Source organism: Psittacula echo (genome assembly GCF_963264785.1).
Source record: "Psittacula echo genome assembly, chromosome: 4".
Lineage (NCBI taxonomy): Eukaryota > Metazoa > Chordata > Aves > Psittaciformes > Psittacidae > Psittacula > Psittacula echo.
In genome coordinates this window covers 32,792,298-32,802,284 of record NC_137738.1, presented here as the reverse complement: position 1 = coordinate 32,802,284, position 9,987 = coordinate 32,792,298, and the positions used below count along the sequence as shown (strand labels likewise).

Genomic DNA, 9,987 nt, shown 5'->3' with positions numbered 1-9,987 from the left:
TACATATGAAGCAGGAACAGTGTGGGATGGAACAAGGATGGCTGCCCTGCACGTTCAGGCGGCTTTGCCTCCGTCCTGTCCTGGGTTGATCTCTGTCATTGGTGATGGAGTGGCTCTAGGCCCATTTAGGCTTTGGCATCTGGGCTGAGATTGCTCGGTGTGGTGAAGGCTTTGCAAACACCTCCTGCCCACAGGTGGCTGGCTGGGGACCACAGAGCTCACTTTACACAGGGCTGAGGAAAAGGCATGAGAATGTAATGGATTTTGGGTTACTGTGGGGTTACAAATCTGAAATAGCAAGCTCGTACACAGTACAAATGTCAGTGCTGAGGTCTGGAAATAAAATACTCATGCACTTTACCTAGTTTTTTATTCCACATTTAAGACTGCATGAAATTTCCACTGGTAAGATATCACACTTCTGTGAAAGCATTTCCATCTAATCCAACAACAGACCTCTTCCTGCTCTTCTGAGAAGCAATGCACATGGGATACTGAAGTAGCACACCTCTGACAGCTGCCCAGGACCTTCCCAGTAAGAAGACTTCCTACACCTTCATATTCACACTGTTTTCTCCTTCTTTTGTTTGCAAGTATAAAGGACTTCCTCTGGAACATGATATAGCAAACAGGTAGTGATAGCAAAACAAGTCTGGACAAAGAAAGGGAAAAGTAATAACATGAGATAAGTACGTTCTACTTTTATGCCCAATGATTTTGAAGCTATTTTATGGCTTCCACCTTCTGGTTTTATTTTGTATTCTTCTTTTCTACTGCATCCTATGTCACTTTAGCTACTTCACTCAGCCTCAGAAAAGCATTTTACAGCCAGTAATTCACTTCATGTATAGCTGTTTTCCTACACAATTTTCACGGTTGGTGCAAATCTATTTACAATCACTGGGGTTGAATTTATCCCTCCCCAGACAGAGGTCCTCTCACTGACATTCTCCACATTATGGTTTGTTTCCAAGGCTCTGAGAATTGTGCAGAATGCAGTGGATGTTTCTAGATGATCAGCAGCAGAATGAGTTTGTGAACAATGTTACCAAAAGGATATTTTTTTCCTTCTTTTTTTCTTTCTTCCCTCTACTAGTACTCACATTCTTCTTGACATCCCAGGTACTCCTTTAACTCCAGGAGTCAGCGGGTTTTCCAGGGTTTGGTCCTGATCCCAACCACACCCTCTTTAAGTTCTGCACTTGGACGAACGAGTAGTGCCTGTGGGCACAGAGTCCTGGTGATCCAGGAGGGTGATTTAGGGCAAGGTGAGTGAGTGAGCAGCAATGCTTTTCTCTGTGCTGCAACAAGCAACCTTCTGAGAAGTGTAGAGTTTGCTGGAGTTGGGTGATGGGGAGAGTGTAGCATCTGTCTCTGGCAGATGGGAAAGGTATTAGCACTGCACTCACCCGGCAAAATGCAAAGCAATTTGTTGTTGTTGTTGCCCTGAAGCATTATGCCCTCTTCATCACACTGACCACTCACTAAAGTGTGATAAAACTCCATACAGTAATCTAATAATGAAAAATTCTAATAATAAAAAATTCAACATGCTGAAACTGGAAAGTCTAACTGAAAGATGATGCGTTTCAACACTATCTGATTTTCCCCAAGGACAACTAGCCACACACGGGCTTCTTCCTCCTCAATGTTCACTTGATTTCCACATTCTGTCCCCTTTCTAAAAGACCAGTTTGATGACTTGATTTTTAATGATCAAACAACAGGTGGACCTTGGTGTTTTGGGATGAGGGATGTGTAACTCTCAGAAAATAGGATCTCAGCTGCTGTTCCCATAAACACTTTAAAATTTCACCCCACATTTCACATGGCACAGAGCACAGGTCAGTCATCAGCTGCTTGCTCATAGCTGTGTTAAAACAAGTGCTTGTCAAAGAAGTTTACAGACCATTTTCTGCTTAAAAAAGATTATTAAATGAATGAGTAATTTTTTAAATTTTTGCTTAAGAAGTCCCAAAAACTACCTATCTCTTGGACTCCATCTTCTTGCTGTTTGTGAGCTTTGAATATTCATATTCACAGAATGGGGGACTCTCCCTTCATGTCATTTGGCTTTGATTTAGTGTCTTTGTTTACAAGAAGCTAAGTGAGAATGTTTTACAAGAAAAAAAAAAAAACAACAAAACAACAAACAACTACTTCTATTTTATTATTATTTGCTACAGGCCCCCTGGTCATTGATCAGGAATTCATGACACCCAGTGATGTAGAAACATAGGAGAGAAAGATGGGCTTTAGCCACACAGCATAGAAATAACTGTTCTCTACTTGCTTGCATGTCTGTAAGTGCCCATATATTCTCTAAGTATTGCAAGAACTGTTTGCTTAACTTTTAATACTATTTCCCATTATTTTTCCAAATTTTAAACATTAATCAAGCATTTCATATACCACGAGCTGAGCTGCAGAATGCATTTGTAGCTTGAGAAACAGCAACCTTGAAAAGTAGGTGAGAGCATAGGGTTGCTCAGTAATTCTTTGAAGGAGGGTGCCAGAAATCTATAGGAGAGGAAGAAGCTCTTTCTAAGAACTGCATTATCCTCTGCCAGATGACACCTGATCCCACTACAAGAAACAGACTCCTGAACGCTTATATACCCCAGCCAAGTAGTGGTCCACCCCTGTCGTTCCAGTACTATGTTGAAACCCAAGAGATTTACTTTTTGTAGCCTTGATAGTTAACAGCCAGATATTCTTCCTTTCTGACACTTAGAATTTCCAAGATCCTTATTGGAACAATCTTGTTGAATGCAATGCCAGGATGGTCAACTGTTCACAGGGTTTTAAAGCAGCTTGCACAATTCTATAAAAAAAGAGATAATTCCCTTTTGCTTTTTCTAACATAAGTGAAAGCATGAAAAGAAAGCATTCATGCCCTAGTAAATGCTCCAAAAATATTTCCTTTATATTTGGATCCCCTGCCGTTAAACTGTACAGGATTTCCCCATGAAGCTCACTCATTTGAGCAATCTGAGTTGCTTTCTACAACAGTTCTACAAAGACTTGGAGGAAGAGGAGAAAACATGGGCCTCATAATGAGAGCAGAAGTGTAGGACCTCAGGAAACTTGGGAACAATTCCTAATGTAGCACAGATCAAGTCTGGATATGGTCCTGGTGTGAGGTGGCAGCTAAGTCAAAATTGACCCCGACATGACCCAGAGCACATCTGGCCATGGCAGCTGGGAGGCGTGCTCAGCATACACCCACCACTGATGAACTACAGCAAGAAATGTAACCTAAAATTTTCCTTCAGTGCCATCTATGCAGAGGGGACACTCACCATATATTGTGAACGGACCCGTGGGCTCTCTGGAAATCTGCCTCCTTTTTAAATGGGATATTAACTCCTGTAAGGAAGTCACCGATGTGACTCCCTCATAGTCCTTCCCCAGATGTAATGAGGAAGAACATTTATTTCTTTTTTATATTCCGTATCTAATTAGACTAGAAGTCCTTGGAGGCAAGTTTCTTACCACCATGGTGCTGCTTAGAAGCTCTGCCTGTTAAAATCACTCTATCTTTTACATTATAAATGACTATTTTCAGTTGCTTAAACTTTGCCAGTTTTTTATCATTTGGTCTCATATTTTCCTTTAAAAATGCTTACTTTAGTTTAGGCTGCATTATCTTCTGGTATGAGGGGCAAAGAAATGGAAGAGGAAATGTTAAGCAGTATAGTCAAGACTTTTAAGAAAAAAGCTGGGGGAATGACAGTAGACAAAATAATACTGTATATTTTGGCAAGGCATCTTTATTTTAAAGTCATAATGCCACTAGTTCTGGACTCTAGCGTTCCCTTTTTGCAGAGTTCTGGGCTTTTGGCTATTGCCAGGTCTGTGGAAATCCACTCAAATTTGACTAAGTTCTAAACCCTCAAAAACCTGCAGCTTGTTTTTGTTAGATTTCTCATCTATTCTGAGCAAGGATTTTTTTCCTGCAATGTCAAATCTGAACTGCTGTGCTGTTTAGTAGGTCCTGACACACCTACAGACTGAGAACAATGGGACTGTTTGCTATGAATCCCCTTTGCCAGCTTCATATCGGCAGTGCACAGGAGAACACTGAGCTTAAGATGAACGGGCTGTGGGACTAGCAAGCTACAAAGAGTGTGGCAGAAGGGAAAGCAGGCATAGAGCTATAGGTTGCTTGGTGATGAAGAGCACCTAGACCTGAACTGGGAAGCAGACTGGGACAGGAGATGGAAGTGGACTGGGAAGACAATTCTGGAGAGGTGATACTGACTCAATGGACAAGGCAATGGGAATGACAGGTTTGATAAGGGGAAAACAGGACTAAGTGCATACGGAGAGGAATCATGAGGTATGAAAGAGGTTGGAGTCATGGTCACAAGAAAAAAAGCTCCTTCTGTCTCTGACAGACAACATTGCCAAGTTTCACCACCTCCCAGCTGAGAGAAAAGGGCTGTGAAACCCACACGGGCAAAATGTCCTGCACTGCCTACCGCAGCAAGTGGCAATTTGTTACCTCTGTGTGAGACGCAGCTAGTTTGAGAGTGATGGAAAAGGTCTGTGTGGTGCAGTGAAGGGTTTCAAACATGCTCTGAGCTGGGCAATGACATCATAGCTCTCTTTTCCTTCTCCCACTTAAAAAGCTCAGGAGATATTACTGGCCATGCAAACACACATGCAGGCACATACTTTGTGTAAATAATTGAGTTGTTTAAAACCAAACTTTTTGAAAGGGGGGGCTTTCCAATTCTTATGTCTCTGGGTGCTCACTTGAGATCTGAAGCTGTGGCTATTTTGTTGGCTGTATGCCTCAAACATCGTAGGATCTGGAAAAATCAGCACTAGATGCCTCAAGTAAGGCACACAGAGTCTGCCTGTAATTAATATCTACTTCTCTCTGCCTTGCTTAACTGTGCAAGCCCCTGCTGCTCCGGAGAGTGCACTCCATCCAGAGCCCTGACTGAGGCGTGTGATTGCCGGGCTGGGACAAGCCTGCATGGTCAGATCTGCACCTTTGGGGAAAGCTGTCTGTCCCCTGTATGCTGGGAGCGTGCCACTTAGCCGCCTCCCTAAGGAGCTTCCACACCGCGGTCCTCTCCCATGAGGAGAGGTACCCCCTGAGAGCAAATCAAGTCCTGATAGCTTCGGACTCCCTGGTGTCACCACTGAACCGTGGGGATCTACCTCTGCAGGCTGGCAGAGAGAGTCGCGGGTCTCAGGGGAGGAATGGGGAGCTCTTCCATTGACAAAATTGCAGTAGAAGGGTTTCTTTCAGGCAGCCGAGGGGAGGAAATCCTCTGGCGGTTCTCAGTAAGGAAATAATAAACCACCTCTATTTGGCTCCTAAAAGATAAGTGGGGAAAGCGCAAAACCGTCGAAAGGTTTCACCTAGCATTTACTGCACGTGTAGTGGCAGCCCCGCTGCGACATGCATCTCCCCCGGTGTACCCTGCTCCGGGCAGGGGCAGGCAATGCCCGGTCCTGCCGAGCCAGTAGACCTGGCATCCCTCTGAGATGCCCTGCTGCCGGCCCCGGCCCCTCAGAGCTCTGCTCTTCGGTTCTTGCCCCCGCCAGAAACCTGGCTGCCTCGGTCTTTGCTCCTCTCCCTACCCCGATGGTGCACCGGCGGGGCGCAGCGGGCAGGCGGCGGTGCCACGGTCGGGGCTCGCCGGGAGTGTGTCGGGGTGCATCGGGGCGCTTACCACAGCCTCCCCCCCGCGCCAGGGGCTGCCAGTATTTGCACATGTTGATTCAGCAGGAGGCGTGGGGGGAATAAGCCCTGCTGGGGGAGCAAACCGGCGCCCCCCCGGGAGCACCGGGGAGGGTTAATCGTCGAGGACCTGTGGGTCTGGGAGGAGAAAGCGGAGGCCGGGATGGGGAGGGGGGAGGATAAGAGGAAAAGGGGAAGAGCGGCTCGGTGAGGTCGCATACAGCCAGCCTCCGCAGCTGCGGCAGTGCCTTCCCGCGGGCTCCCGCCGGCGCGGATACTGGAGGGGTAGTGTGAGAGGATTCTCCCTTCTCGTCCCAATCTTTTCCTCCCGCTTCTCCCGCCACTGGGGAGACGAAGCGGAGAGGGAAAGACAGCTATTCCCAGGGCTAGGCAGCAGCCCGTGCAAGGCGGAGGGAGGCGCGGCGGCCGAGGGAGGCGGCGGGGTCCGGCGGATCCCCCCGGCAGTGCCTGCCCGGCGAGACGGCGAAAGGGGAGAGGCTGAAGCTCGGTAGCATCTCCGAGCCGGGGCTGGCTCTCGAGTAGGGACACGGAGAGAGGGAGAAACTGCCGCCTCCCTGCTATACACCCGTCCCCTAATTACAAGGTCTGCGGTGGGGAAAAAGAAAATACAGGACCTAAGCTGGGACCTCCCAGCCGGAGCGATTGAAAAGGAGCCAGAGTAGGCGTCGGGGAGGGGGAGCGACACCCCAAGGAGAGTCCCCCTCCTCCGCTTCCCGGAGCCCCTCCGTGCCCGCCGGCGCTGCCTCAGGATGTGGGTGCCGCTGCTGCTGCTGCTGCCGGAGCTGCTGCCCGCAGTGCCGGCCCAGAAGCTCTCCGCCCTCACGGTAAGCCCCCCTCCCGCCGCCGGGCGCTGCTCCCCCGGGGCGCACCTGAGCGGGCCGGTGCGTTTTCCCGGGCGGCGTGCGGGCCTTGGCTGCCGGGAGACAGGCGGAGGACGGAGCCCGCAGCCCGCGGGGAGCCCAGCCGCCTCTTGTCCCGCGCCGCGAAGCGCGGAGAGCGGCTGGCACCTCCGCCCCGGGGCGTCTGTCACGGGGAGCACACGGCCTGTGGCAGCTAAGTGGAAGTTTACTGTGGGTCCCAGCACAGCCTCAGGCCAATGCTAATGTCCGCGTTAGGGCTTTTATTTTCCCGAGGTGGAATAGTGCCGCAGTGAGGTCTGCTTTTGGACCGTCTTGGGTTGACCGATTTGACTTTATTTTTAATTATAAAGCGACGTGAAACAAGCCTCTTTGGCTATTCCAGGCTCCGTGGTGCTAAACATGGAACTCTGCTTAGAGATGGGTGAGCCAATTCATTAGGCTTGCTAAATAAGCCATAACCACTTCTCTAGCCAAGACTTGAGGTTTGCAGCTAATAGCTCGGTTCAGTCTTCTTGTAGAGCTTGCAGTGTTTGCAAAACTATAATTAATGCAATCTGTAGAAATAAAAACATTTTCCTTAAATGTGTTTTTAAACAAGTGCTTGAGTAAACATAACGGACAGCTAGTACCTCTTTCAAGCTGTTTTTAAGTGTTTTGGTGAAGGCTCTGCCCTTTGGAGTTTATTATGCTAAAGTTACAGGCAGTTGCAAAGTGAAATAGACCCTATTTTTGTCTAAGTCTTTCATAACATTTCTGTAAAATTGAGTTGGTTTCTTCTTCTTTTTTTTTTTTTTTTTTTTTTTTAATTTTCTTTTTTATTTTTTTTTTTTCTTTTTTTGAGTAAGGGGGAATAGAGAAAGCTCAAGGACACATGGCAGTGGGGGATGGCTGAGCTGATCATACCTGAAATTCTTGAGGAAAAGGTTTTGCCTCCTTGTCTAATTTTTTTGGGGAAATGATTTGTAGATTCAAAGCTGCTAACTGAAACCTTGAAGGAATGAGTTTGCTCCATGAATTTTGTATTGTGTGGCATTTGAAAGTGTGGGACAGATGAAGTCGAGGGATTCTCATCTTTTTAAGCACCTCATTTGACGCACCCTTAGGCTGTCAGGTGATATGTACTATTATAGTTAACGGGTTAACATTGCAATTTAATTCCAAGCTCACTTTCACAAATGTGCAGGCAGCATTTACAGGAGAGTAAATGTTATATTCTTTCTTCTGCACATAAAAATGTTCCAAATATCAGCGTGGAAGTAAACTGGAAATGCTACCAAAACTCAATTTGTCCAAGTGTGAAATAAGACTGATTGTGACTGTTTTATCATCTTTAGATGTTCCATGACCCAAATGATGCCAAAGTCTTTTAACAGATGTATATAAATCACTGCTGAATCTAACTGTCATTTGATGAGTAGTTGCCTGCCTCACAAAAGGGAAGAAAAATCTGGCCAAGGGCAGTTGCACAAACTCTGTAAAAAATAAATGGCATAGGCTTGTTCAGATGTATTTGACTTCGGTGTAAGCTGAGAAATGTCTGAAGTCCCTCTGTTACCTCTTTCACCCATTCAGAGTGTGTGTTGTTCATCTCTGTACTGTGTAATAGTGTGCATCTTTACAAACCATGCCCAGAAAAGTGAATCCTGGTGGATTCTCCTCCTGCTACCGAAAAGGTAATGGCTTTGAAGATGTTATGCTTTTGGGCTGAATTAAGCTTGAACATTTCGTTAGGGCTAGCTATCTTTGTTAGTAAAGAACTGTAGGTTCTCCTGTTTTTCTGCTGCCTGCACTCTTCTCTTAGAGATGACTAGCCTGCATGAATACTAGCCGACATTAAAAATGCTTCCATAAATTGGATAATGAACAGACACCCGCAGGAAGAAAAGAGTACACATACGGTACACTCATACACACATACTTTTTTCATCTTCCAGCAAGACTAAACTTTGAATGAGGCAGGTTTATTTCTACTGTTTGTCTACTTCCCTGTTTAAACAACAACAAAAAAGCTGTGCTATTACAGCAACAAATACCACAGCAGTAAATAATTCTTTGCTCCTGCAGTCATTTTGCTTACAGCTCACAGACTGCATAACCCCTTCCTGCATGTACCTTTCTTAATATTCACAGGTAGTATCTGCATAATTCTAAGGAACAATAAGCCAAGGCTGTGTAGAAAGACCAAGGAACTATGACTTTTATCACCTGCTGTGCCAGTGTGTGATGACAGAGAATTACCATTCTTTTCTGCACAGCAGATAAAGATTTTGGTTTTATTTGTGGTAAGAAGAATAACAGAGAAAGACTGGTATTTTCACAAATAACTAGAGGCTATGGGGACAAAGCATGTTTCACTGTGGATCCAAGTTTCATGAAAATTGCAGGATGATATGGGGAGGGTGCGCACATCCCTGATGGTATCACACTGTCATGAGTATAGGCAGATTGCTTGTCAAGTGGTGAAAATATCAGGGGCACAGTCTTCTTAACTGCAGTGGTAAATCTGCTATAAGATGAACCTTAATGATGACACAATAATAAATTTAGTTTCCTCTAGCAAAAGTGTCTCTAAAGTTAAGGTCATCTTCCAAAAGATGACTGCATGAATCAGAAGTTTTTTCCTTGCCTGGGTGTTGAACAGCTCTGGGTTCTAAGTGATAAACTGCACGATGGCTGGACAGGGAGCAGGGTGTCAGTGTCTGTATTCATGCATATTTTCATCTCTCTGAACAGATTTCTGTGCTGTTTGAACTTTTATGTCCTTGCTGGTTCCAGAAGCAGAGCAAGTATTTGCCATGGTTTAACCCTAGCTGGCAACTAAGCACCACACAGCCACTCACTCAACCCCACTTCTCTGCCAGTACACCCTGTCAGTGTTGTAAACCATGACATGTAACTTCCGGAGAAGACTTCAGTAGTTTACAGAGCTATACCCCTGTTTTGTCAGGAATAACATTTTTGCATTTCACTGGGGCAGAAATGGTCAGAACAGCCACCCATGTCTGTATTTCAGGTAAATATGTGATTGTCAGATGTTGGAAGTTTTGCGGTAGTCCACTAGCAAGACATTAACTTTCATACAAATAACACCTCCAAGAGATTCCTGATTGCCTAACTTGTGACTGGAGGTCTGCAGAGACTGATGAATATATGGCTTACTATAACTTTTATGATAGCCATGAGGACAATTTAAGGCAGGTGGATTCATCCGAGTAGTCAGCAAGTAGTTGAGATGCATCAGGCAGTCTAGAGTCTGGTCCCCTGGTCTTTACATCTATATCTAAAGTGAGTGTATGAGTGTTGTAACATTTCTTTCTCCGCTCAAACTGTGGACCCAGTCAGCACTCACTTGGGTCCCTGTCTGTGTGCGAGGGTAGAGGAGGAACATGAGGGGTGGGATGATGC

General features: G+C 45.9%; 1 protein-coding gene across 1 annotated transcript in view; it reads left to right on the top strand.

Annotated features, from left to right (window-relative positions):
• Positions 1 to 6,471: 6,471 nt before the first annotated feature.
• SMOC2 (SPARC related modular calcium binding 2) overlaps positions 6,472 to 9,987 on the top strand; it is a gene marked incomplete at both ends in the record, with an annotated part of 135,482 nt that continues 131,966 nt past the window's right edge. Inside the window, one exon of the mRNA XM_080615874.1 lies at positions 6,472 to 6,546. Coding sequence (XP_080472000.1) covers positions 6,472 to 6,546 — 75 coding nt within the window. The remainder of the gene's footprint in view (positions 6,547 to 9,987) is intronic.